At 38.9% G+C, this 27,257-nt stretch overlaps 5 protein-coding genes and 2 pseudogenes across 7 annotated transcripts; 2 read left to right on the top strand and 5 right to left on the bottom strand.

Annotated features, from left to right (window-relative positions):
• The first annotated feature begins 94 nt into the window (after positions 1-94).
• On the top strand, positions 95-3,256 carry LOC141840049 (pentatricopeptide repeat-containing protein At1g74630-like). Of its 2 annotated transcripts, none has more exons than XM_074727930.1 (3): positions 95-1,863; positions 1,969-2,125; positions 3,128-3,256. In XM_074727930.1, exon 1 carries the CDS (start codon positions 95-97, stop codon positions 1,682-1,684), a length of 1,590 nt encoding a protein of 529 aa, XP_074584031.1. In that variant the 3' UTR covers positions 1,685-1,863; positions 1,969-2,125; positions 3,128-3,256. The 2 variants fall into 2 exon arrangements, with proteins under 2 accessions (XP_074584031.1, XP_074584030.1); XM_074727929.1 differs by having other exon boundaries at positions 95-1,887.
• Positions 3,257-3,347: 91 nt separating this feature from the next.
• On the bottom strand, positions 3,348-4,109 carry LOC141840048 (non-specific lipid-transfer protein 1-like). The gene is made up of 2 exons (XM_074727927.1): positions 3,710-4,109; positions 3,348-3,606 (listed from the first exon to the last, which is right to left on the bottom strand). The coding sequence occupies exons 1-2, from the start codon at positions 4,060-4,062 to the stop codon at positions 3,597-3,599; spliced, it is 363 nt and encodes a 120-aa protein (XP_074584028.1). The 5' UTR covers positions 4,063-4,109; the 3' UTR covers positions 3,348-3,596.
• A 3,332-nt stretch (positions 4,110-7,441) lies between these two features.
• Positions 7,442-12,821, bottom strand: LOC141839028 (uncharacterized). The gene is made up of 8 exons (XM_074726679.1): positions 12,292-12,821; positions 11,933-12,209; positions 11,289-11,361; positions 9,634-9,691; positions 8,449-8,537; positions 8,247-8,342; positions 8,098-8,168; positions 7,442-7,759 (listed from the first exon to the last, which is right to left on the bottom strand). Exons 1-8 carry the CDS (start codon positions 12,734-12,736, stop codon positions 7,633-7,635), a joined length of 1,236 nt encoding a protein of 411 aa, XP_074582780.1. The 5' UTR covers positions 12,737-12,821; the 3' UTR covers positions 7,442-7,632.
• Positions 12,822-13,290: 469 nt separating this feature from the next.
• LOC141837237 (uncharacterized) lies at positions 13,291-15,139 on the bottom strand. Its single transcript, XM_074724676.1, has 6 exons — positions 14,924-15,139; positions 14,374-14,526; positions 14,185-14,304; positions 13,977-14,117; positions 13,724-13,888; positions 13,291-13,611 (listed from the first exon to the last, which is right to left on the bottom strand). The coding sequence occupies exons 1-6, from the start codon at positions 15,137-15,139 to the stop codon at positions 13,291-13,293; spliced, it is 1,116 nt and encodes a 371-aa protein (XP_074580777.1).
• Positions 15,140-16,732: 1,593 nt separating this feature from the next.
• Positions 16,733-19,145, top strand: LOC141839029 (binding partner of ACD11 1-like; annotated as a pseudogene).
• A 1,191-nt stretch (positions 19,146-20,336) lies between these two features.
• LOC141839312 (uncharacterized) lies at positions 20,337-22,324 on the bottom strand. 2 transcript variants are annotated; one of them, XM_074727035.1, is made up of 2 exons: positions 22,209-22,324; positions 20,337-21,251 (listed from the first exon to the last, which is right to left on the bottom strand). In XM_074727035.1, the coding sequence occupies exon 2, from the start codon at positions 21,151-21,153 to the stop codon at positions 20,365-20,367; it is 789 nt and encodes a 262-aa protein (XP_074583136.1). In that variant the 5' UTR covers positions 21,154-21,251; positions 22,209-22,324; the 3' UTR covers positions 20,337-20,364. The 2 variants fall into 2 exon arrangements, with proteins under 2 accessions (XP_074583136.1, XP_074583137.1); XM_074727036.1 differs by having other exon boundaries at positions 20,337-21,217.
• A 452-nt stretch (positions 22,325-22,776) lies between these two features.
• LOC141836962 (uncharacterized) lies at positions 22,777-26,200 on the bottom strand (annotated as a pseudogene).
• Positions 26,201-27,257: the final 1,057 nt, after the last annotated feature.

Raw genomic sequence — 27,257 nt, 5'->3', positions numbered from 1 at the left:
CTCAATTATATTTAAGGACTAACTCAAAATTATGTGCATGTTCTTGGGAATATACAAATATATATCGATTTTGAATAGATGTAGTCTTGTATTAATGAGGACCGCCGCCGCCTCCTCGTACTCACTGGAACAAGTCGATCTTCTGCTGGAGAAATGCCGCACCATGAACCACCTTCTCCAGCTGCAAACCCTAGTCGTAAAGTCCTCCCTCGCCGCCGACAGTTGCATCCGCCTCTACGCCAAGCTTCTCACCCTCGCCGCCCTCCGCTCCTGGGGCTGCCTCCACCACGCTCGCTGCCTCTTCTCCGCCGCTCCGCCCTCCGCCCTTCCCCTGCTCTGCGACCCCATGATACGTGCCTTCTCCCGAAGCATATTCCCGCTCGCAGCGCTCCCCGTCTACTCCCTCATGTGCCGCCGCCGCATCCCCCCGTCCCCCTTCACCTTCCCCTTTCTCCTCAAGGCCTGCTCCCGCGCCGCCTCCTCTCTCCTCCCCCACTCGGCCTCCGCCGTCCACTCCCGCATCCTCCGCCTCGGATTCGACTCCGATCCCCTCGTCCGCAACTCCTTGATGGCTCTCTACTCCCAGTTCGGTATCCGCGACGCCCGCAAGCTCTTCGACGAAATGTCCCACAAGACGATCGTCTCGTGGAACGTCATGCTGACCGCGTACCTCCGAATCGGGGACCTCACCGCGTCCGACGAGCTCTTTCGCTCAATGCCGCAGAAGAATGTTTCGTCATGGAACAGCATGATCACGCGGTACGTCCGTGCGGGCGACATGGCTTCCGCGAGTAGAGTCTTTCACGAGATGCCTCAGAAGGATGCCGTCTCGTGGAACTCCATGATTTCTGGATACATCCGTGAGAAGAATTATGGGCGTGCGTTGGATTTGTTCAAGCAAATGCAGGCCAGCAATGTGAAGCCGACGGAGCTGACGGTTGTGTCTGTTCTCGCTGCGTGTGCGGAAACTGGTCAACTGGATCTTGGCCGTGAGGTGCATTTCTATGTGTGGAAGAATGGTTATCGAATTGAAGGGTATGTGGGTAATGCTCTGTTAGACATGTATGCTAAATGCGGAAGCTTGAACATAGCCTGGAAACTATTTGTTGAAATGCGCCTGAAGCACGTAACCAGCTGGAATGCAATGATTGTGGCTTTGGCCGTTCATGGGCAGTCAGAGGAGGCTCTCAATCTATTTGCCTCGATGGAGAGGGAGGCAAGCCATGAAGGTACAAGGCCAGACCATATCACTTTTGTAGGAGTATTGATTGCTTGCAGGCACAAGGGACTTGTAAAAGAGGGACAAGTTTATTTCAAGAGAATGATCGAGGAGTACAAGATTGAGCCCAACCTGAAACACTATGGTTGCATGGTTGATCTGCTGAGCCGGTGCGGTTTGATACAAGAAGCATATCAAATGATCAAGGAGATGCCGGTCAAGGCAAATGCAGTGCTATGGAAGACAGTTCTTAGTGCTTGTAAGGTCTATGGGAATGTTGAATTGGCAGAGAGTGCTTTCACAGAACTTGCTAAGTTGGGAGCACCAAGTGAGGCAGAGTATATTATAATGTCAAACATCTATGCAAATGCTGGAAGGTGGGCTGATGTTGGACGCCTGAGAACTGGATTGGTAGGTTGCAGCATCGCAAAGCTTCCCGGTTGTAGTACGATTGAACTGATTTAAAGGGAAGCTTCAAAGTATTGTGATTGTTGTGCCGTTTTAGAGCCTGATTTCTTGGCCTGGTAATAGCAGCCAGCTGAGATATTCAAACAGAATTGATCGAAACAAAAAAAATATAATTGTTTGGCTTGATGGGATACAGAATTTGCACTTCCACGTTTAATCCAGGAATCCTATCTTTGGTAATCTATGCAGAGTTTTTGATGGTAAGTTTGGAAAAGATTGGCTTTCAGTTGAATATGCATGATGATGATGCATACATATATAATGCATATTCCTTCTTGCAGGCTGGTTTAGGTTCTGAAGGTGTTAAAGAACATAAGCCATATGGTGTCTAACTCCATCTTTCTCATGGCCCACTCTGGAGCTCGAATGTTGCAAATATATTTTTAAAGGGGCCTTTATACTTTGGTTGTTGGATTCTGGACTACCATAGTTGATCAGGTAAATGTTTTATACTGAAGAAAAAGAGATGCTTGATTATTATCAAAAGTGCGACATTTTGACTAAAAGACAATGAAAGAGGAATGATATATACATATTATGCTGTTTTCTCTCTTTAGCATCAATATCAAGTAATCTGCAATTTTATTATTCAGTCAGATGGTCTTCTTTAAAACTTGTTTTATTTTCACATGGTTCAACAAATTTGCCATCTCATTCTAGGTTTGTGTTTTGGACAATCTAGGTTGTGCTTGTTCAACCCATTTATAGTTTTAAAGATATTATCAGCCAAAGGTTCAAATAAAATTAAAAGTAAAATAAAAATATTTAAGCAAAGAAGTAACCATATAACTAAGAGGTTTCAGTCAAATTAAAAAAATATATATTAACCTAGTTAAACTTTAGCAAAATTGTTCTATCTTATAAATTAAAACTTAACTATTTGCCAAGGTATTAATCTCCATCTTAAAATACTGATCTTGCCAAAGTAAGCTCTATGAAAAATTTGAAAATTTTAAAACTTAATTTCCTTGTCTGTATTACTGGTCCTCAATTCCTTCAGAAGTCTTAATCCTTGTTCCTGCAAATATCAATTAAATTCAGATAGATATTGCAAGTCGTTGTGAGTGAATATGGAAGCATCATGTACATGCTACAGGGTCAGGTCATATCTATGGTGATGCAGTGATTTAATGGCATCCGCAAAATGTAAAGTTTCTAGTCCTTTGGCAGAAACTCATGTGGGTCAAAATTTATTGCATCTAATGCTACAGCTACATTGTGATGATAGTAATTTCAGAATAAATGCTGAGGGAGACTGATATCAGGCTGTGGATCTTGGTGGGAAGAATATATATGAAAATTGCACCAAATTACTCTCTTATCTTCATTTTTTTTAATCAAATTATGAACTTGCCTCACCTATCCAATCTGTAACAAATCAGTGTTTAACATGATTTTCAATCGGACTGAATGAATCTTCTATTCTTGATTTTGACACAGGGTAAAGTGATCCACTCACTGCTCAGGTTCCAGAAACACTGCCCGACCCTCTTCAGAATGCTGCTCAAGGTAGCAAAACTGATCCATCTTCTTAATATCGAGCATTTAGTTAAAGTAATGTTTACCCTTATAGCAGTTATTGTAATCTCTTCTCTAGCTTATACTTTTAATTGGTCACATATAGTTTTTTTTTTCACCCAAATAGTTGGCAAACAAATCATAAATCAACACGATGCAGACTAGAATTAAATATTGTGTGACATGATATTACAATACGTACGTACCATGCACTGCATGCAGACATGCGTGTACAGTGTCATACGTAGTACGTACCGTAGACGACACAAGCTATTAAATTAAAAACGCATAATTAAAGGCAATAGGTAGGGGTAGTGCTTGAGCATGTCGCGTGACCATCTCCAGATCCTTATTTCAGTACGTCCACTACTTCACCTTCCTCACAGGATTCTTAGGTCACCCTGCAAATCAAATCAACCAAAGAAAAATTAATGATCTATTAATAATGAAGTTAGTTAAGAGGAAGAGAAAGTAGTTAGTTAGTTAGTTAGGTTTTAGACAGACTTGCTGCAGTCGACGGAGGTGGAGATGGGGTAGGGGACTTTGACGTTGCATTTGCCAGGGATGCCGCCGACGAGACTGAGATTGATGCCTTTGATGGAGCCGACGGTGCCCTTGAGGCAGGTGCAGGCTGTCCGCCGGTCGGCCGTCGTCTGTGCAGCATTGTTCAGGTTCCGCACGCCGCTGCAGCACGGCGCTGATAGCGTTGTCGTCTTGCCTTGGGCGTACGCGATGCACGGCGCCAGGTCCGACACCACATTCCCGCACGACACCGCTGCCGACGTCTGCGGCGCCACCGCTAGCATGGCTGCGGACACCAGAAGCAGAGCTGCCACGAGAGGCATTGAGTGCGCCATGAGTTGGATGGATCTTCTGCACTCAACCGGAAGTGTGTGGGGAGAAGGGCTGCCGTGGACGGTTTATATAGACGCTTCTGGGGACTGATCACAAGTTTAATTGGAGAGGGAGGTAGAAGAAGGGGCAGTTGGAAATTTAATGCAGATCTACGAAGGGGGGGGGGGGGGGGGGGGGGGGGGGGGGGGGATTAGAAATTGTACAAAAACAACAATAATAAAATTCTTTCATAAATGTATTTTATAAAACTAATTATTTTTAGGTGTATTTATGAGGAGCTTTATTCACATTGTAATTATTTGTTATAGCGTATACATATTTTGGACCAACAGAGTGAAGGCTCTAACATGGCTAGCAATGTGAGCCATGATTTTGTTTTGTTTTTTTTTTAATTTAGGTGTTTTGTCTTTTCTCTGCCTAATTTTAAAGGTAGATAGTTTTCCTTTAATTCATCTATTCATAAATTCGGAGTACAATTTATATATATATATATATATATATATATATATATATATATATATATATATATTTATATAGATACATCCTCCATCCACGTTTAATGTGACGGCCAACGAGTATTTGTAGGTCCATGCCATTATCCATCACATGTCCAATGCAAAACATATTCAACAAAAATTATTTATCATAAAAGGTTAGAATTTTTTTATTATTTACTTTCTATAAGTATTTTGATTTTCTTCTTTTTTTTATAACTTTTGCATTATTAAATGAGATGGTCTAACAAGTTGACGCCGATCATTGAAACAAATGACATCGATTACACTAACGCAATCACATCAATTTAGATGACTGTGGAAATTAGCAATAATTAATTGTTTATATTTTTCATCGTTAATTGATGGTAGGTTTAATCTCGACCACTGATCTCTAAATAATAAAGACAAACTGAAATTAAATTCTGACTAGATCGAACAGCTAATGAAGACAGAAGCTTTAATGCAGAGAGGAGAGGAAGAGTTAATTGTAGTATAAATGCTGATGGAGACAGTTGGACAACGCTGTCGATCTTGGTCGGTGGAAGAAGCTTAGGGTTTGAATCCATCAGCTTTTGGGGTTTGCAGAGGGTTAATATTTGTATTTATACCTGACACCTTTACAAGAAAGTGCTAGAGCTAGGGCTGCTGGTAAAGGTCTTAGTGTCGAAGTTTTGGATTTGAAACCTGCCTTTATCAATGAAAATGGTCATGCTCTTCATCAGCTCAGGCCTATTCAGTAACCGAATCAAACCTATTAGTTTTACTTTTCGATTCAGTTTTGAGCTGAACTTTTCAAGAAAAGTCGTCTGAGTGGTAATAGTAGACAAAATAAATTAGGTCTATGCACCAACCTATTAAGTCTGTTAACTATTGCAATCGGCCCCATCATCATCATATGAATTATTCAGCCTCTTTTCGGTTCTACCATTATTTTCACTAATTATGGACGATCCGGCTCCACATTTCGCTCACCACGTAAATTCAGGAAGTATGGTGGCTCTTGACACGGCGACTACAATTTCTAATAAGTTGCATGTGGTAGATGTGGTGCTCCAATCAAGAAGTTATGAACAGATATCATTGTTTGTTCAACACTAATCTAAATATGGTATAAACAGGAAATATGGTGTGGGTCTATGATAGTTAGGTTTTGAAAATTGAGCCGAAAAAGCTAAGTGAGTCATGTTTAAATGGGTCATCACAAGTCAATTGCTTAGCCTCTCTATTTACAAGCTTGCAATTCAAGCTCACAACTTGTTCCTGACCACCCGATCCTTTAACTCAAATCGAAATCCGTAATCTATCCTTACTTGGTCGTTGTGTGCATCGCGGCTGCTCATTGTCCTCACAAGGGTTCTATAAAAAAACCCAAATCCAACTCATGTATTTGCAAGGTCACAACTCGCAACTCTTTTATCAACTAACCTTCTAACTCAGACATGTAAATTTTACATATCGTGGTATCTTCTGGCACCTCTATTGTATATCCAACTGATTAATTCAGTTTAATCGAATTTTTGCTTATCTCTATATTTGGATCATATACTAATGACCAAACATCAAGAAACAAAAAAAATGATAAGTTTTGGCAATAGGCTTTAATGGATTAGTACATGGACAGTTGAGCACCATAAATGCATTGATTAGAGCCTAAGTTGTAGGTAAATGGCAGCAGAAGTGTCTCTAATAAATATTAATGCCTACCACAATGCAATTAGTTCAAGCATCTACTGGTTGGATTGGACGACTCTCCAAACCTTGAGAAGAGACACAATTTAATGCCTCATAATTGAGGTAGCGGTAAGCCAATTAAATTTAAATAATTTCTTGTGATCATATGGAATGATAGAACACTTCATTGTCAAGGTTGAACAAAGGTAGAGTTATAGAATAACAATGACTCTCATATACAACAATATTGTGGGGAACTTAGTTTGGTTTATGGAATAAAATTACCCAGTTTAGGATATATATATATATATATATATATATATATATATATATATATATATATATATATATATATATATATATATATTTGCCTATTTCACTCATGATCCATTCAGCTCGTTCTGGACTAAGTTGTTTGCCTATTTCACCTGACCTACCCAGTCAACCGGTCCGCTCAACCCATCCAATTTTGTCAACCCGCTCAACTCGCTCTACTCTCTTCGTCTGCCTCTGCCTGGCCTTCTCGGCTACTCCTACAGGTCACTCAGTTTACTTAATCCCAGTCGGCTCTCCTAGCCCATCTAATTTGCTCGACCTGTCAGTCAATTTGAATCACTAATGAGCTTAGCCTACCCACACCTCTCTAATTTGACAAAAAAACTGGCCATTCTTCAGCCATAAAGGAATCCATTATGTTTTAGCAGTCCATAAGCCATTTTGAACTCCTATGAAACTGAACAGTAAATATTTGATGTTCAATCAAAATCTTCAAATAGTTCAATCAATGCAAAAGAACTCTAATAGTTCTGGCAGAAGTTCAAAATTCATACCTGCATATCATGGTTGCTGCATGTTACCAAGCAATCGACACTTCACTTCCACAGAAGGTAAATTTTTAGCTGAATTGAATCATCTCCACAATTGATTATCATAGATATTTGCCAATTAGAAATACTGAAATCACAAAACAGCAGTGCCATGAACCTTGCGATAAAAGATACTATAGCACAGATCAGACATCATATGACAGTGATAGCTCCAAACTAAGTGCTCGGTTACTTCTATTTTCATGTTTAAACAGAATTAAGGGATGCTTCTGACAAAGTTGCAAGATAACAAGCTCCCCTAGAAGATTAGAACTCAAAGTTGCATGACAAAGTATATCTCAAAAGATTTCGTCTAGGATTGTAGTCCTATGAGAAACTTTTGTTTTACCCAAGTTAGGGGGAATCAGATGCATTTTAACTTACTAGGAATATTGCTTGTCCAAATTACTAGGAACACATTATACAAACAGTGTATATCATATCAGCTGCATTTTAACTTACTAGGAATTATATCTAATATAGTTCAACAGCAGAAAAGGATAAATTATAAATCATTTCTCTTGTACACATCAATGCCTTACAGCCAATTGGGAGTTAGGGTTTTGTCAGATATCATCTCAGTGCCTTGATCATCCATAAGCTTTTCTAATGATCGATATTGCAACTTGACGCTCTCTGCATTGTCCAATGTCTTCACGACATACCTATTATGCATTGATAGTTTTATGAATTTGTGCTACTAAGAAATGACAAAATAAATGAAAAAAGGAAAAAAAATCTAAAGATTCACGTTATGCTTAGGCATGCATATACAACCACTGCCATCGTGCACAAACAAAGAAAGACTGGAATTCTACGACATTATTATTCATTGGCCTAATTCAATTTATTCAGTTCTCCCTCATCAGAATTTAGGTTAAGAAAGACTCCAAAGCACAGATAGTTACCAAGTGATAGTTGCCCAAGACACGGCTGTTAAATTAACCATGTAGGTTAGCATCTAAAACCATAATAAAGTGACTCATGATCTAAAGTAACTAACCATCCATTTAAGCACTGTGCTGTCACAACTGCTACTCGTCCGACAAATCTTTGCGGAGTCCTCTTGTTACCCTGAATGATTTTTTTTTAAGGTCAGTAAAATAAAGATAATGCAGCATGGCGAACAATCCTTTAGCATTTGGTATTTACCTTGATAATAACCCTGTCAGAGACAGCAAATGGAAATTGAACACCTTTACCGCGTGAAAGATCCATGGAAAATGAATCATTGTTATTGCATTTTTCCTTCAGATAGGGAAAAGGGAATGATTTAGGCCTGGTAAAACACATATAATGCAAAATACAACCTATCCACATAAAGAGCACTAATGTGCCCTATCAAAATGCCCACCTGCTCAAACTTCTCTCTTTTTCTTCTTGATACTTTTAACAAATGCAACTCCTCTTCACGACGGAATGCCTGAACAGCAGCACGAAGAGCTGATGAGAGAGATATGAAATGTGAGATAGAATGTTGCTCGTAGTAGCATGAGCTAACTCATACAGTTGTCCGGTAAAAATAATAAACAAGCATAATCAAAAGGATCATGATTTACTGGAAGCACTCAAGAAAACTGCAGCAATAGAAATAAGCTGACATGTTTGGATGTCCTTCCACTCACTAGATCAGATTTACACAATAAAAACACTGACAATTGTTTCACAGTGTCACATAAGCAATAGCATATTACTTTAATCTTAACTCACTTGCTAGATCAAACTAATCTATTGATTCGATCAACTCTGATATCCTTAGGTACAAACTAGAGGAATATGAGTAATATACTATACAACTAATTACAAATACAGAATCATCATACCAGAGAAAAGAGATAGCTTCCAAGTACAAAGGAATAGTTACTGGATAATTTCTAACATGCAAACTATAGTGCAACAAACCATAGAAAACTCAAATAGACATTTCCATTTGTTTGCTAAATGCATCATAGGAAATCCTAAATGGATAGCCAAAAATGCAATGTTGCACTATAGCCATGCAATTAGTCACAATGAAGCTATTGCCTACGCAATATTAAGAAAAAGACATACACCTAGGATAATTGGAATCACCTTAGCAATGCCTCAACTTGCCTGAGCCATGCCATAAAACCTACAGGACTTGAGCAAGATAGTGCAAGTCCTCATAAAAAGGTTTTAAATTAGTTTGAAGTCAATTCCATGCTTTCGATCAAACAGATACAAACTTTGTTTGCACAATTTAGAAGAGACAAAATAGGCAGTTAGCCAAGTGTTTCTGCTGTCTGTCCTCCCAATTACAATAACCCCTTGGAATCACAATAATCATACATAGTCACAAGCATTCACATGTGAAATATCCACATTGCTGTATGTAAAGGACAATCATATACAAGTTATGTGAATTACAGAAAATGTCAAAGGAAATAGAAGAGTTGCCAGTACAGGTGAATAAGTAAAAGAAATTTATCAACAGGCACTGCCACAGAGGGAGAACAATAAACAGCAGCCATTTTAGTTACTATTTTTTGATACATTGAAAAACAAAATGAAATCTTACTCAAATTCGGTCGAACTAAGTAGTCTGACACAGGCTGAGAACAAGTTATACAAGCTTTCTGCATGGAGAAGCAAAGAAAGCTTAATTATAAATTTACATCATTTTCACGCAAGAAACAGTGCAAACTCAATTATCTAAAAATACCTCTTAGGGCATGCTATATCAGGACCAAACTGGTGCAGCATACAAGCACAATTTCCGATTGAATTAATTATATATAATAATAAACAACAGAATATGTCAAATACCCAATAGCTCAACTAATTTGAGCAAAGATATTCAAAAAATTAAAATAGTTAAAACTTCTCCTAGAAAACTTTGAAAATATTCATAAAGTTACCGATTGTGATCACCATAATGCCTTCATAAATCATAAGATGTTTATCACGCTGTTTTATATATGTATGCATATGTCTTGATGACTCAGCAGCTGAACTAGCAAAAATTAAACAAGACAGACCAAGTTCAAGAAACTTGAATCTTCAGATGTCAACACTGATTTATGGCCCAATAAGCCAGGAATCATTAACTCAATCTCATGGCATGATCACTCTCCGAATGATGCTATCATCCCTCCAAAAGAACCTGCTAAATTCATGCATCAACTACTGAATACTATTATTTCTTTTTCGAGAGAAACAAGGAATGATGAATAATAATCGGTTGCCCATATTTGACTAAGTACCTTGTGCTACTGAATATCTCTATTTCCAGGGCTCCGGCAGTCATAAAATGCAGTGTAACTAGCAACTGTCCCAACAATGGAACAATTACAACAGGTCCATGGTTCAAAAGAAAGCCTAATAAGCAATCAGCTCAAAAAGGCCATATCAACACCAAAGGTCTGACTTGAAGATAGAGATTCCATCTCACACCTGCCCCATGCAATGATGGTGGCGACAACTGTGATTTGAGTCCTTGCAGTGCTTTAGCAGGATAAAGAAAGCAGTCTAGACAGTGGACTACATGCATGACTGCAGTCTGATCAAGGTTAACAATGTCCACATCAAGTTGGCGGACTCAGTGAGCTTCAAATTCATGTAGAAAGGGGGTGAGGGAAGAAACCCACAGAAAAGAAATGAGTGAGAAAAGATGAAATGGACATAGCAGAAGGCACAAGAGGAAGCAGCAGGGGCACAGTCCCTCACTTGATGATGCAATGACCTGGCAACAATCGTCAAGGAGGGGTGGGGAGGTTGGATCACCTAAGATGATCCAGATTGTAGAATTGCACTGCCCTATTGCCCAAATCATGATCAAGACTACAATATTCTAAGACTTTTATCCTTACATTTTAAGGCCTAAGCAAAAGAGTACTATAACATTATAGTACAATTTAATCTTTGTTGTATCCTCATATCCTTGTTCAAAATGTCAAGTTCCTATCTCCCCACTCCAAGAAAATGGTGTTAAACACTATCCATTCTGTCAGCTATCCACGCCAAGTCTGGGTAACAGAAGTACACATAACCATTAAAAATATGTTGTCTTCTTCCTCTTGTTCTTTCACACATACAATCATATAATTTATATTCTCAGTGAAGTTGCTATTCAGGCCTGAGCATAATAGCAGTCAATAAAAGGTTGACAAAGAAAAAGATTCACACTGCCAATAATTAAATGGAGAAATAGCATAAGAACTGGTCATAACTTACCATTTTATAAACACGCTGCATTCCAAAAGAATGTCCACATGACAGTATCATCGCATCATCCATAAGGGCTCCCCTGAAAGAAAAAAAGTTAATCACACATATATAAATAAAAAAAAGCAAAACTCTTCCTCAGGAGCCTAGATAAGTCTATTTGATGCAGAACCAAATAACTCAATCAGCTTTAAGCAGTAGGATACTAATTGAGCACATTCTAATACCACCTAAACAAATGAAGTTCTAAAGACTTTGGTAGAATACAATCTACAAGTAAAGTAGTAAACTAGGACCTAATATCTGAAAGGTAAATATATTAAAGACCTTAGATCATTTTCCTAAAAGATGTTCACTTGTTGACTCAGTAGAGATATAAATGGTGGCAGATTAAATCTCCAAAACATATTAATATATTAGCAAATACTAAAGCAGTGAAACAATGGGTGGTGAACAAGTTTTACTTTATCATCCTAATCCAGAACACAAACTAAACAGCCAGAAAAAGGTGCATCAGTTCAGTAAGTTGAACTTGTTTAAATTTTATATATATTCTCAGTTAGATTATATTGATCATTTGGAGGTCAACAACATCATTTGGAGATCAAGTACTGCAAAAATGATCTTTCATCAATAATAGTATATAAACTCACGTTGTAGGATCTGATAGTTGTGTCCTCAACGTCTCCCAATAACCAGTCGTTAGTCCAGCCTCCTTTCGACCATTGAACCCACAACCATTCTCCCCTCTGTCTTCCTTGTGATGGGATAATCCATCCGTTCCAGGCAAAGCATGTGCATAGTATGGTTCAGTTTCCATGACGGCAACCGCATTGTGACAAGCATCCATCCTGCTCACTTCGTAGGATTGATCCTCTAGGCACCCTCTTCCTCCATTTCCATCTTTCAGCAAGACACCTCTACCCGATCCTAGAACTCAACTGATTCGCTATCAAGAGGTGGAAATAACAGAAAATTAAGAAAAAGATGGGAGCTTTTCTTTGTGCTTTACCGAAAGATGAATGATGCTCCTGCGAAATCGTTCGCTCGTCGCAGATTTTATCCGAACTACTTTGTACGCTACCACTGCTGTTATAGTTAATCTTATTGTTACCTTCCTCCAAGGAAACCAGCCCATCGCCATCGTCAACATCCTCGTCCTCTTCGTTTCCTTCTGCGACCTCGTCGTCCTCCTCCTCATCGTTGGGTCCATCCCCAGAGTGAGAGCCGCCGTCCATGAATCCGCCCCAGCCCTGGGTCTGGGCACGGCGGCGGTGGAGATCACTGAGGAATCGGGCTTCGCGTTCGCCAGAAAATATCTTGTCGCCGCCAACGGCTGCAAACCCCGCAGGCCTTACTTTCCCTTGGCTGGAGCGCTCGCCGTCAACACAGGAGAATGGAAACGAATCGCCTTGGAACGCCGCCAGTCTGGGAGAGAGCCCATTCTCCGAAGCCATGGCGGAGGCGAAATCCTAGTCAAAGGGTCCGGCGATTTGCCGTCCGCATGGTGCGGAGCTGCGATTTGGGGACGAGGAAGGAGGGTTTTGCTACGGTTATTTTTGATTTGGGGAAAAACGGCAATTTGCCCTATTTCTTTCTTGCTTTTTTTTCATTTCCCCCCCATAAAAAAACCTTTTTTCCAAATTTGCCAAAAAAATTAATTTTTTTTTTGTGATCATTATTTAAAGTATTAAAAATTCACCTAAATTAAAATTAAGAGGTAGATAATTTTTCTAAACTAAAATCTTCCCCTTAAAATAAATTTTATTACAATTAAATAAATATATATATATATACCTTATTACAATATCATTGTGCCAAGTGTGTTACAATGATAAAAAAATTTGATCACAATTCACAAACGAAATTAATTGGATTAAACACAAATTAAACAACTCGATGATCTTCTCCATTACGACAACAAACACTATAAATTAAGTTTTACTAGGCGCCTAATTAAGGAAAAGCAAAGATGGAGTTGCACCACGGCCGATGCATGGAACCTCGTATCTTAATTAGGAGACGTGGACGACGACGAAGGGCTCGCCTCCTTCTCCATGCCGACGCTTGAGCTTCGAGACATCGCCACGGCCTCTGACTTCGCCGCCGTCAAGTGAGACGTCGACGGCGAAGAGACCGACATGATCTGGCTGATGGGATAGACCTCTGTCATCTCCTCAATGCCTTCGTCGTCTAAGGAGACCACGTCCTGCATTGTGAGCTGATGGTACTCGATGATCTCGTGCAGGAACCGGTTCTCGCTCGCGTACACCGAGTTCTCTCGTGCCAGACGAGCTTTCTCTTCCAGCAAAGTCTCCAGTTGATGGCGTATCTGCATATAGATATAGATATATATGGTTTTCGGCCATGGCCGATCGAGTCTGTCAAGCATGGCGGAGCGAGAGAGTTAAGACATGGTGGATATACAGTACAGTTAAACAGACCAGTTCGTCGTCCGCCGGGTTTCCCCCTTTCTGGCGGTTGTCGCGCAGGGCCTTGTTCTCCTCTTCGAGCTGAGCGCACCGTTCCTTCGTGAAGGCGAAGTCGGCCTTCACTGTCTTGAGCTCCCTCAGGAGAAGCTTTGCCCTGGCGGCTATGGCGTTGGCAACCTGAAAGAATGAATGAACAAACTCAAGTTTATAATCTTCTCGCTATAAACGTCGAATTATATATCATGAACAAACTTAAGTCAGTCACCTTCTGAGAAACCTTTAGTTTGTTCTCATACTCGATCTGAAATTGAGTGAAATCGTCCACAGCTTCGGTTGCTGAATCTGAACTTTCAGGGTTCTTGATTTGCTGCTTCTTGTTAGTTCCTTCGATCGCCCGAATCCCTTCCTGCAAAAGAATCTGAAGTGTTTTTTTTTCTTAGTTTGAAGTGTTGAAAGATCTGCAAGAGCATTACTTCCGATGCATGTTTGAGGGTGCCAGTGGATTCCTTCAGAGAAGAAACAATTGCATCCTTCTGAACTGCAGGACTTTGATCAGTCTTACATTTTCTCTCCTTAGAACACTTTGTTTGAACCTAAAACACACCAAAAAAATATATGAACTTACATTCTGAAACAAAACTCTATGATGAGTATAGGCAAACCTGTTCATCTTTTGATTTGAGCCTCTGGGAATGATCTTCAGGATGTTCATCATCTTCGAGAATAGCTTTAGCTTTCTTAGCCAAAACCTCCCAAAATCTCTGCCTGCCGGTTATGTTCTTCCTCGTCGTCGAGTACTCGTAGACATTCGAACCCTACATCGATCGAGTCTCAATGCAATGCCCATGAATGAACAGATAAGGAAAAGGAAGCTATCAAATGCAATGTCCATAAACAGATCGATGAAGAACAGTAGGAGATGCATCAGTTATTGTTTTAGGGATTCTTCAAAAACAAGGAGATCAGCAAATGATGATGCGAATTAGGCTTCCAATTGAAGAACACCTCAAAATGAAGATCCGAAGAAAAAAAAAAAAAAAAAACTGAAAAGGATGAAAGAATCTTCTTCCTCTGTTCATCAAAACAAATTAATGTTGAATAGATAATTCACAGATTCCTCTCCACGACAAAACTAGCATTTGCATATGCGCAAAAATCATCCCGATCAATTCGCGATTATCGATGAAAAGAAGGAAATTAAATTAACTCGACCTGTTTTTGGAAGCTCCGGTGATCGGCGGTGGCAGAGGGGACGTCAGCACCGTCGTAAGCGGAGGAGAGGGAGGAGTCCCGGTGGGCGGCGGAGGCACGGATGGCCTTGGCGGCGAGGGAATGGGAGGAGTCACCTTCGTCGTCGGCGCAGGAAAAGGAGCGGTAATCCTCGAAGGTGGCGGAGCGCGCCGTGCTGTGTCTCCTTCGGTAGGCCATCTTTCCCGGCGATCTCTGCCTCCGGTCAACAGTAGAATAATTGAATTTGCAAATAAATAATTGTAAAGAGAAATAAACAAACAAATAAATAAATAAATAAATAACGGAAAAGGAAAAAATCTAAAAATGCGACTTCATAGCGAACCGTAACTGTCCAACCACCAATAACTAACCTTAAGGATAAAAATGGATACCATCGAACTAGCTATTTATGCGGATCTTTAGTTATTATTATTTGTCATATTATTTATTTATTTATTTATTAAATTGGTAAAAAAAATTAAAATAAAAGTTTGGCACGAATCTTGAAGCGTTCCATGAACACGAATCTTCAAGGATTATTTTAACACGAATCTCCAAGCAGACGCCGCTCAAATCCATGGGAACCGCTAGCCTTCCCGCGGCCACGAATTCTTCCTCTTCGTTCTCCCCCTTTTGCTCGACGGGTCCTCGCCTTCTCGTCCGATCGCCTTCCGTTCGTTCGGGATTCCTCGTAATGTCGGTGAGTGATCGAACCTCTCATTCCATTTGTTGCTCGTTTCGATTTGATCCTCTTGAGGTGGCTTATGACGGTGAGTTCGACCGTTTCTTGCATAGTTTTAATCAAAGTCATGGATTCCGGTTCTGAGTTTGTGGATCGCCTTTTGCCCTAATTTTGGTGGGGGTTTAAACTGATTTCTGATTCTCCATTACTTAAAGCACGAGATTTGTTGTGTGTTGTTTATATGATGAATTCATCTCTTGTTTCCGAGACCGATTCATGCCATAAATTCTGGAGGCATGGATATGAACATAAAAGGTGGTATTTTGACTTTTGGTGCGCAAGTATCACATATTCTGTGCTTTCGTATGTATTGCGAAATTGGGGAATCGAGATCTGAATATTAAAGAAATTTTAATTCATGGCATTTGTTGCTTTCAAATCTTTTTAGTGAATCCTTCATGATTTGGGAATTCTATTCCTCAGTTTAAGGAGATGAAGAATAAGAGCTCTTCCCTTTTGGCTTCATGGTGTTCTTTGGAGATTCTACTAGCCATATGATTACCATGGCACTTTTTTTTTTTTTTTTTGCCTCGATAAGCCCTTTATTGGTTGTATAAATTAATATTACTTTTCTATTTTGGTGAAAAATGATACTACTATGATTCTAGTACTCCCTATGTGATTACATCTTGTCAGCAGCATTGAGCTTTCTTTTAAAGTGGAACTTTTACCTCTGCATTTATAAACAAACTCTTAATTTGTTGGGTAATTAATTTTTGTCACAACTCTGAAATTTGCTGCATTCCCTTGACTAGGATACTTTATCTATTGTTTGTTCTACTGTACTTCACGCTATACTGTAGCTTGCAAGGATAATGACAGCTTCATCTAGCGTTAATTAGGTCCATTCTTTGTGAATTCTACGTACAATAGATGGTTGTCGTTGATAAGATTTGTCTCAATATCCCTATTTCAGTATTAATTTAAGTTTCACGTTCTCTTCTCCATTGTGCATTTATTTTTGCCTCATTATAATTCAATTGAGCTTGCAGATTCCAGTGAAGCAGGATAACTTGACGATGGGAGTGGATCAACAATCAAGGACCACACCAAGTTGGACAATTGATGTTCCAGATGTATAGGCTGGAATGTTTGTTTTGTTTATTATACTATACAAACATTTTATCCATGTGATACACCCGTAGACAATCTTTTTCAGAAATCTTAGTTTGAAAGAGAATGATTTGGACAATCAGGGACAGCATAAATCAACTGTAAATAACCTTTTTTATGGACATATACCCCAACTAAGAAAGAAATCTTAACAAATCAGCATAGACAATAAACAATGCTATTAGACCTGTTCTTGGCATATTGGAGTTCAATTTGATTATGTTTCGATTCTTCCCCTCTGGTGGATCTTCGAGTGGCAATACATGGAAATCAAGAATCTCACACAGCTTCCAAATTCTAAAAGCACTCATGTGAAAAAGAGAAACTACTGGAATGTATGAATTGACCAACATAGAGCATGTCATGGCTTTATAAATAAATATCAATGATGGAAATTCTAGAGATGACTTTTATGAAGGTGGCCCCTATTTCTCCATTGCTTATGTAAACTAGCTTGTATTTGATTTACCTTAAAGATCTTGCATTCCATATTACTAATCGTGCAAGTCTCAATTTCCTATAAATTGACTTTGGATCGGTACAATGCGAAATGTGTAAATAGAGACATTCACTTAGATCCCAATAACCACTGATATAGTTACAAGTGTATTTTCTCCTACTAACTCATGGCTTTTATATATGTTCTTTCATTGAACAAAGTAATTTCCCTTGTGTTGCATTCTCTTATTTGATCTTAGATCTTTATTTATCTGATTTATGTACGCCTTCTCATTTCTGTCATTTGTTTCCTCTCTTTTCTACCGTAAGGCTTGTTGTGTTATCTCTACCTTATGACCATTCAATAATTTTTCAAAAACTTTGATGGTAGATTATGGTTAGCATCATCGAGAGATTTTCTAGATGCTAAATGCCTAGCTGAATCATTTCTCGTAAGCACTTTTTTCTTTCTCCTTGCACAGGTAAGAACAGTGAAAGTTAGCAACGTTCCCTTGGCTGCGTCTATGAGTGATATTGAAAAATTCTTTTCCTTCTCGGGGCATATTGTATATGTTGAAATGCGAAGGTAACTTTTAGTCTTGTGTGTTAAGTTCCTGTAGCAGTAGATGGATTCCCACAAGGTTTTTCTGCTGGCAGTGAATCAGAAATGACTCAGGTTGCTTATGTCACTTTCAACGACGCTCAGGCAGTGGATGCTGCGTTGCTTCTTTCTGTAAGTTAAAAATTAGAAAATTCAAAGGCGACTTGTTTGTGTAGCAAATGGGTTACATATAAAATGAGTTGCAATCTTATTAATTAAAAAGCATTGTGTTTTAAAATGATTGCAGGGATCGATGATCATCACCAATCACGTTGTCACCGTTACTCCAGTTGAGAATTACCAGTTGCCTCCCGAAGCTACAAACTGTGTAAGTATCATTGTTAACAATGGTGTTTATGATTTGATACTTCAATTTTCAGAAGAAACAGATTTATTTATACCATTGAAAGTTTCCACGATGCTTTCTAATAACCATGCATGGCATGTAAAGTAGGTGCAATAGATAGAGAGATTATATAAATTGTTATATATACATACTTAATTTGAGTACTACTACTGATATAGCCTTAGACAAGCATCATTTAATGATGATGATGTATCACATTTAGGTAAATGTAGTTAAATTTTAGATGGTAGTCATGTTTAGAAGGAGATCAATTTGTTTGAGTATTGAATTTTTTTCAATCATTTCAAATAGATATTTAGGAGAAAAATATTGCTAGTTTGTTGATTCACTATTTTGGTTTGTAATTTTGAGTGGATATATGTCTCCAAGCCTAATATTCCACCTTTTGATCATTTGATACGCGCCGTTGCAATTTTGAAAAGAAAGAGAAGTCATTGCCAGTTGATGGATCCATTAGGAAGACAGAGGAAGTGGTGAGCACTATGTTAGCCAAGGGCTATGTTCTTGGCAAGGATGCATTGAAAAGAGCTAGATCCTTCGACGAACGACACCAATTACTCTCATCCACCATTGCCTCACTCGACCAAAGGATTGGACTGAGCGAGAAGATCAGCAACAGCACAGCTGCAGTCAGTGGGAAGTTGAGGGAGGTGGATGAACAACTGCAAGTATCCGAGATCGCAGGTCCGCCCTTGCAGCGACCGAGCAAACCATCATGAGCATCCCCTACGTGTCGATCGGTGCATCGTGGGTCACAAGTGCATTCTGCAGAGTGGTGAAGGCAGCTGAGGATGTTAGTGTGATGACAAAGGAGAAGGTAGAGTTGGCAGAATTCATGCATAGGCAAGAAATGGTGGATGAGTTTGCTAAGCTCTATCTGGATGACTCCTCACCCGGACTAATTGTGGGGGCTGCTCCGGGTTCTTCAATGGATGATAGGTAATTATGAATCACATGACAGTTTTGAATGGATCACGTTGCTGTGAATTGAGTACAGGCTGATCTATGCAACAGTGATTGCCCATGTTTGTTTTTTGCTTTTGAGGACAAAGGTATATCGACTATTTTGATCCACTCACAGAGTTTATATATTTGTTTGTTTATTTTATTTTTAAACATACTGTAAATGCCAATTATCTGTGGGAACTTCTTATGATCATAGCTGATGTAAAATCTTACACTAAGATAAGTGGTGCCAATGGAGCTAATTTAATTGTTAGTGTGAACTTATTATCATAGAGCTATGTAATAATTAGACCATGTAAATGATGTAAAATCTATCTCATATTATGATTGTTCAGTGTTAATCAACTTGAGCTATATAAATCTTTAGGAATGCTTAATAATTTTTAATTTTAAAATTTCGTATTCTTTATTATAACATTTAATTTTATCCTAAACTTGAGTTGGGCTAAGCGCAAAACTCGAGCCTATTGAACCTGTGTTGGATCAACCCTAGTCGTGTTAGCTCTACACAGTTCTGCACTGGCCAAGCCCAACACATCTTACATAACTTGTTAAATAAGTGAAGAGCAAAAATAGATGGCCTTCATAGTCAAGAAATTGCTAACAAGAATTACAAGTACAATAGGATCCAACTAATCTTGAAGATTTTAAAGGTGTATCAGTTCGATCCTATAAAAATTTTCCATTAATCAAGAATAAATCCGAGAAGTGCAAATGCCCATGGCTATATTTCAATTGTACAGATAAGAGACACGGAATCACAAATCGTAAACAATTTGTCTCAAGCATCAGCATGTCTTTGCAATGGTAAGCGATGATTGTTTGCACACTAACTACAACATCATCACATTTCACAGACTCATGTTCTTGGTTGCGAGAACTCATTCAAACAACATGCAAAATCTACTCCAGAAGAGGAAAAAAAACTGATTAGTAATACATTATCGTCGAACATGAGCCTCAAAAGAGATTGAATGCATTAAGACTGAACATCCATGTACAAGGAAAGGAAACAAGGCCATATAATAAGAATCCCTATTCAATCAAGAACAATCCTAGAGCAAACCGCCTGAATCCATAAAATTACCTAGTGGAAAAGATTTTTGCAGTTTTAGTAACACATCAAATTACTGCATGATGCAGACCAGTACATCACTCGAAAACCAAATGTCAAGAACACATCTTTGATGTATATATCATGCAAGAATTTCTCTGACGAGCCAGTCTAAGACAGGGTAGGCAAAGTATATCATTAGAAAGGACGGCAACGCGAACAGGATAGTGATTATGATAAAAACCACTAGAATGGCAGCACTTGCAGGGATAACATACACTACAATGAGAAGGAAGACAATCACCAGTGGAAACTTGGCGGTTACTCGAATGAAGAGATCCAGAGCCTTGCGTAGTGCAGCATGTATTGTCTGTATGTTGAGGTAGTTACCAGAGGAAGAGCCAGAAGAAGTTTGCCTGTGGCGTGTGTTTTCTCCAATGGGTGATTGTGTTCGCTGGACGCTCTGGTGGTAGGAACCATGACTAGGTCTTGCAAGGTTGCCAGCTGACTGCAAGAGAGAATCATGTTCCGTGTGATTGATGATGGTCGATGTTCGCCTGTCACCATTCATTCTCTCAACCATCCAAAGGAGGAAGTAGTTTTTGCGGGGAAATGCAAGGTTGCCCTTGTACATAAACCGTAAGGACAAGAAGTTGCACCATGGGCATGAGATCATGAAAGGTAGTTGGATTGGTGTGTTGGGGAACTTGACTATAGCCCATTTAAGACCCAGGATGCAAGTTTTGCAGAGAGTGTGCCCACACCACAGGACATAAGGCACATTCTCGACAATATTAAAAGATTCCCAGCAAATTGGACACTCAAAACCTTCTTCTTTGCTGGTGCAGGAAGAAACCTCATCATCAGAACAATCAAGACTAGCCATGGTTGGTTTTGTAGTAGAATTGGCATTGGGCACAAAACTCCACATTTCAGTTCTGAAACTGTTTATGAAGAACTGAAATTGGACAATTGATCACAGATACCCACTCGTCCTGTCAGACACACCTGAAAACCTGTAAATTGATCCTGAAATATGCAGGAAAACATAGTGCCACTCTCATTCAATCTCAAACAAGCTGGTCAACATTGCATTCAATGTATTGATCTTTAAGATGAAACAAACGCTCTTTCACATAAGCAATTGCTAGAATCAATATAAAAATTCTTTGACTTAATTCTAATTTTTTGTTTGCCAGAATAATACTTATGTATCCTGAAGCTAAACATATGAAGAAAATCTACACAAAACAAACTTTCAATGATACTGCGATGATTAAAGATGTTTTGCAAGAAAAAAAATGGAACTTAAATAAACCAGTTTCAAATCAACGGTTCTCTCTTTCGAAGAAGAGGGATTCTTTTTCTGTATTAGGAAAAGTGAAATTAAATTACCAGAACAACACTCATATATCCTTCGAAACGGAAAATTTTAAAGAAAATCTGCACAAACATGAAGTTTTAAAAATCCTATAAAGCTCAAAGATGTCTTTGGAAGAAAAGAAAACTTCAATGGGTTTTATCTCTCAAAGAAAACAGACATGTATTTTTTCCCCTTTTTCTTTTTTGAGGAAAGAGGAATTGATCTCCAGTTTATACGCTAAAAGAATAACAAAAACATAATTCAAGGCACAAATAATTTGTCAATGGCGCAAGAATACAACAAAGATGAAAGATAGTATATAAAACACAGTCGGTCACAAGAAAAAAAAAACCAAATCTAGTTAGAACTGCAATCAAACTGCGTTTGGTCGAAAATTAAAAACCCTAGAATCCCAAAACGGCAGATCGCGTGATCGTCAAACAAAAAACTCGATTAAGGAACTACGAATTTCTTCTTTACATACTCAAATCAACAAAAATATAAGCGGCCACTGCGAAAAAGAACACCCAACATCGCTTAAAATCCAGCCCTTTTCCGCACAACAAAGAAAATTCAACTTTTCCCTCGATCAGCAGTAGAAATGCCAAAGAAATCGAGCTTACCCGGAAAGGCTAGGCATTGAAAAGGATCGGAGAAAGGCAATGAAATTTCATGGAAGCCGAGAGTTCTTGGCGAGATCTACATACGATGAGGAGGAAAACAAGCTGTTCGCCAAATTTCATCGATCGCTTTGGACGACGTCGAATGGGTACTTATTGTCTTCTTCTTCTGGCTCACGATCCCATCATTGCCGTTCATAAAGCATCGGACGGTTGAAAAATATCACTGGAGTTTAGCTAATTTGGTTTATATAATTTTCAATGTGAAATTTCTCAATTAATTCTCTTGTATCATAAATATAAATTAATTGTGTGACACACTTTACAAAAAATTCTATAAGATATTATAAAAGCAACAATACTTTTTAAAAATTTAATGTGATCTAAGTATATGCTATTAAATTTACTAATTTTAAAAATATATTATTTTTATAAATGGTTAATTTGTGTGAATTTATTTATACATAATGAAAGGTCCAAATGGCTAACTTGTTCATACTCTTTCGGAGCATAATAAGGAATTTATTACTTGTTTATTCTACAAGATGTCTAACACCAAACTTGTTCATGAACGAACGAACGAACAAACGATCGATCTGTTTACCATTGCCGGACTGTTTCCTCAACTACATCATAATCAAGGAATTTAATTTATAGTGGCTTAAAGCCTTAAACCATGAGAAACAGGTTTTAGTTTTCATTTATCACACTCGTCTTTCCCAAATACCTCCTCTATCACATTCATTGTGGACAAGAACTCATCTTTCTCTGATCCACCACTGCTGCTATAGCTCATATCCCAACCTTGAAGGTCGCAATGCTCATCCAAGAACCCATCATCCTGGTCATTTTTGTAGATCAAGTTCATATCGTCTTTGATCCTGCCTTGCGGAAATGGATCGATACCAGGAAGGTCCATGAAACTAGTCCCATTGTGCTGACCTTCAAACGATGTGCACGACTCGTCCTGAATATCATAATCCCCAGAAGAGGGCAACTTGCTTCCAGGAAATTGTGTACCAGAGACGAGAGTCGACTCATCTGTATCAATGCATCCTTTTGCGTCGCCGCAGGAAGATTTCTCGTCGTCGTATAGAGCGAGATTGTAATTGTGGCAAGTTTCCATTTCATCAAGATCTTCTTCTTCGTCATCAACAGCGCCTTCATCTGCAACAGGCGACTCCACGGCAGAGTCTTCTTCTTCTGATACAAATTCGCTATCTTCGCTTTCTTGCAATTCCTCATTATCACTGTCAATGTGCAGCGGGTCCAATCTGTTCTGGACTGCTCGCCTTCTGAGCATGAATACATTGAAGTAGTAGCTCACTAGCTCTTTGCTACTTTTGTCAGGGAAAGACACGGGCATTTCATTCCAGAAGTTCTTGCCCAGTGAGACAGGATTCGAAGACACAATTTCTTCAAAAAGTTGTTCCTCCTTTCAGTCCATCTTGGAGCCACGATCTCACCCATATTGCCAAAACCCAATTCTCCAAATCTTTCAGGGCCAACATCTTGTTTGATGATTTCTCTTGCTCTAGAAACATGCTGCCTCACGCATCTGATCGAACCATCATCTATACAACTACAATCCGTCTTGCGATGAAAGGTTACATCGTCTGAGGCGAGCAGAGAAGATTCAGGCATAGGTGTTACCTGTGTCCCAAGCCATTTGTTGCTGCTAATTTCAAGATTATCACGTGAAGAAATTGTGATTGAGGTCCACTGAGAAGCACAATTTTCAGAATCCCTTGATTGATTCTTAAATTCATAAGGCCTCCACAATGGAATATCAGCTTGATGATTGCAGCCGATAGCAACATGCTTCCGGATGAATCCATAATAAACAGGCGAAAATATCTCTTCGCAGTGATCAAACTCAGATGCTCGAGAGCCATATACAGAAGAACCCGGACAGAAAGGTAGCCTGATGGGTGAATCTTGAGCAAACCAATGGCTGCTCTTTGCTTCCGTAGCAAATTCCTCGGCACCAACAACCACCTGATGATCCTTCTTGTCTGCAAGAACACCTAAAAGGATATGTTTTATAATCACACATCCTCTTTCAATCATGTTTTGCATGGAAACAACCAAGTATTCAAACTACCTGGAGATGGCCGCTGAGCAGTACTGGGGCAAATTTCTTCAAAAGAACTTGACTGCAAATGGTGATCAGCCTGTTTTGAACGCTTGCTTGCTTGTAAACAAGACTCATCATCCGAAAGACGCCTTTTGTCCTTATTGGACAAAACAACTTCCCTGGTATTATTGCCTGTCATCCATAACAAGTAAGGGCTGCCATTGAGTCCACTTTGATGATTGTCACATAGATCATCGACAGTCATATTCTTAAAATATTTGTAATAGATAGGAAATCATTCTCATCATATACAGATTTTATGCAAAATATTTAAAGTTATCTTCACCAATAAGTCCCATAATTTTCAGATTAAATACCAGCTAAAACTACCTGAAGCAAATTCCTCAGTAGTCATGACCCCATACAGAGATTGTTCAGCAGGTGGTGCGATTTCATCTACATGAGCAAATTGGTTGAGAAAACATGCATCAACATGGTTGAACACCATCTTTATCCTGTATAACAAATAAAAACAAGTATAAATTGATTCAGCAAAATAAACCACAGACTTGCAAAGCAAATAAAAATAGCATCTAGTTTGTAGATGTTCAGGCCTTTTTTAATAACAAGAGAATAGTTGTTATTGTTAGGGATAAGTAGTCAGAAGAATCACATACATAAGTGGTAGTTTAAATACCTATTAACATCTAAAAATGTTTGTCAGAAAAGGAGTTTCAGTATCATCCCACTTTTATATTTTTCATGATGTTACTGTCCCAAAAGTATAAAAATAACAAACCACCATAGCCAATTGTAATGTTAGATCATCCACTATTGCATTCGAAAGTCTTCCCCAAAAGCTATTTTTAGTTTGGAATCTGAATTAAACAACTAGTAATGACCTTGCTTTTACTGATGCAAACTGGTCACAAGAATGTAAACAGTTAAGGACAATCACAAGACACATCATGTCTTTGGTTTAACCAACGCAATGCCATGGGCATCAGCGTAGAGCTATGCCACAGAACTAAACATCAAATAGTGCAATCTGTAATCTTACATTTTCCAAGAAAACAAATGAAAACGTAGACGAAGACAGGCGCATTTGCTGCTTTACATACCCTTTAATGAGAAATCCAGCAAGAGAGCTCGCGCACTTGAAGTGGAATATACAAATGCAATTAGACTGATAGAAGAATTATGAAAAAAAATGAGGAAATGTTTCAGCAGCCAACGAGCTGAGAAGAATGAGATTTGACCAAAGAAAAGAGTCAACTGAGGAAATTTCCCGGGAAGAAGAGACCTGGCCGAGATCCTGAGACGTGAGGAAAAGATTGAGGCACGAGAGGGGAAACGTTCAAATTCAAAAGAAGATTAATTTATATAAAAATCAAGGGAAAAAAGTAAAATATATATATATATAAGAACTTCGCCTGAAACAACTCTAACCCTAGATTTAGATCTTACCGTCCAACAATTCTTCAGGAAGAATCAATCTGGGGCAATGATAGAGACCTATTCAAGAAACCTATTGACGAAACCGATTCGAGATCGAGACGGATACGAGACCTGATTAACGAATGGAAACCCAAACCCTAGAAATGACAACCCTAGATAAGATCTTACCGACCAAAGAACCTATCCTGAAAAATCCAGATGGGGCAAACAAAGAAACCAACTCAAACAGCCTAATTAACGAAACCGACTCAAAGATCGAGGAAAAATCGAGACCCGTCAAGCGGAAGGAGACGCAAACCCTAGAAATGATCGTTGGTTTCGAAAGAGGACGAAATCGGTACCAATCGAGAGAGAGAAACAAGGGAAGACCGAATTGGGCGACAATTATGGGATTCGAGGGAAGATTGAAGGCCGATCGTGAACAAAATCTGTGAAATTTGGAAGGTAAAAAAGAACGAAAGAGAGCAAAAGTCCGTGTTCGCCTTTTTCTTATTTCGATAATTAGATAAATAATAACATTTTTCGTGTCGGGTGATGTGGACGGTACTCACCCATTTGAATTTACCACAATACCCTTACAATCTATATGAGAATCTATAAATGACAGGGGTAAATAGCTAAACTGGATCCTTAAATTTACCAAATGAAGGCTTTCCCCATCCTGTAGCTTAAATAATTATAAAATGAAATTTATCAAATAATTTTTCAAGAAAATAATTGCGAGAGTTACTTTCTAAAAATGCTTAGAAAAAATAAAATCAAATTCAAAATCTAAGAGCATATCCAATGCATTTGAAGAGGGTTATTAAATCAAAAAATTAAATAAAAAAGTTTGAATCATTGAATATGAGATTTGAGATTTTTAATTTTAGAACCATAATGAAATTTTAAAATTATTTTTTCCTTTCGAAATGAATCATATATATACATATATATATATATTATAATTTTATGTGGCATATGTGGCATATTGGAAATTACCCACACCCACACCAGCACCCGCACGAACTGGGTCCATCTCGTGGATGCGAATAGGAATCAGTGGCCCGCAAGAAAGATCGCACACCTTCGTGTTGATGTTCGAGCCGGCCACGTTTTCCTCGTCCAGTACAATTTTGTTGATTTATTCACGTGCATAGTTGATTCCACGTCTGCGTGCAATTACTGAGTCAGGCCATCAAATTTTCCCGCACCTTGAACGCACCCATCACCCGCACCCGCACCACCCGGACGAAAATGTCGGGTCTTGTGGGGTCCACTCGTGGATGCGAATAGGAGAAACTCTGGGAAATTGGGATCCATGTGTTACGCTTGATTGACTTTCTACAAGGCCGACAATAAAGCAAGTGGTTCAGCGGTTAAAGCAGCTTCATCCTCCTACTTTCTGGTGCAAATTAATATGCCTGTATTATAATTAACGCCGTCACATATAGTAGTCACATTTCAATTTCACATGGTCATAAATCTTAAATTTAGTGTTGTGTAGGTGATGATGCTTGATGATTTAGTTGCTTAGG

This window comes from Curcuma longa, chromosome 11 (assembly GCF_044706935.1).
Source record: "Curcuma longa cultivar G26 ecotype Majalengka, Jawa Barat chromosome 11, ITB_CL_G26_1.1, whole genome shotgun sequence".
Classification (NCBI taxonomy): domain Eukaryota; kingdom Viridiplantae; phylum Streptophyta; class Magnoliopsida; order Zingiberales; family Zingiberaceae; genus Curcuma; species Curcuma longa.
Note: the sequence above shows the minus strand (reverse complement) of the source record. Positions and strands in the feature narration are given on the sequence as shown.

Excerpts from the sequence above, each read along its gene's own strand:
- LOC141839312 (XM_074727035.1), bottom strand. The coding sequence starts at position 21,153 with ATGTGGAGTTTTGTGCCCAATGCCAATTCTACTACAAAACCAACCATG.
- LOC141837237 (XM_074724676.1), bottom strand. The coding sequence starts at position 15,139 with ATGGCCTACCGAAGGAGACACAGCACGGCGCGCTCCGCCACCTTCGAG. Across the intron at positions 14,305-14,373 it reads TCAAATCAAAAGATGAACAG|GTTCAAACAAAGTGTTCTAA; the intron begins GTTTGCCTATAC and ends GGTGTGTTTTAG. Across the intron at positions 14,118-14,184 it reads CCCTCAAACATGCATCGGAA|GAAGGGATTCGGGCGATCGA; the intron begins GTAATGCTCTTG and ends ATTCTTTTGCAG.
- LOC141840048 (XM_074727927.1), bottom strand. The coding sequence starts at position 4,062 with ATGGCGCACTCAATGCCTCTCGTGGCAGCTCTGCTTCTGGTGTCCGCA.
- LOC141839028 (XM_074726679.1), bottom strand. The coding sequence starts at position 12,736 with ATGGCTTCGGAGAATGGGCTCTCTCCCAGACTGGCGGCGTTCCAAGGC. Across the intron at positions 8,538-9,633 it reads CTTAGTTCGACCGAATTTGA|CTCTTCGTGCTGCTGTTCAG; the intron begins GTAAGATTTCAT and ends CTCTCTCATCAG. Across the intron at positions 8,343-8,448 it reads AAAGAGAGAAGTTTGAGCAG|GAAAAATGCAATAACAATGA; the intron begins GTGGGCATTTTG and ends CCCTATCTGAAG.
- LOC141840049 (XM_074727930.1), top strand. The coding sequence starts at position 95 with ATGAGGACCGCCGCCGCCTCCTCGTACTCACTGGAACAAGTCGATCTT.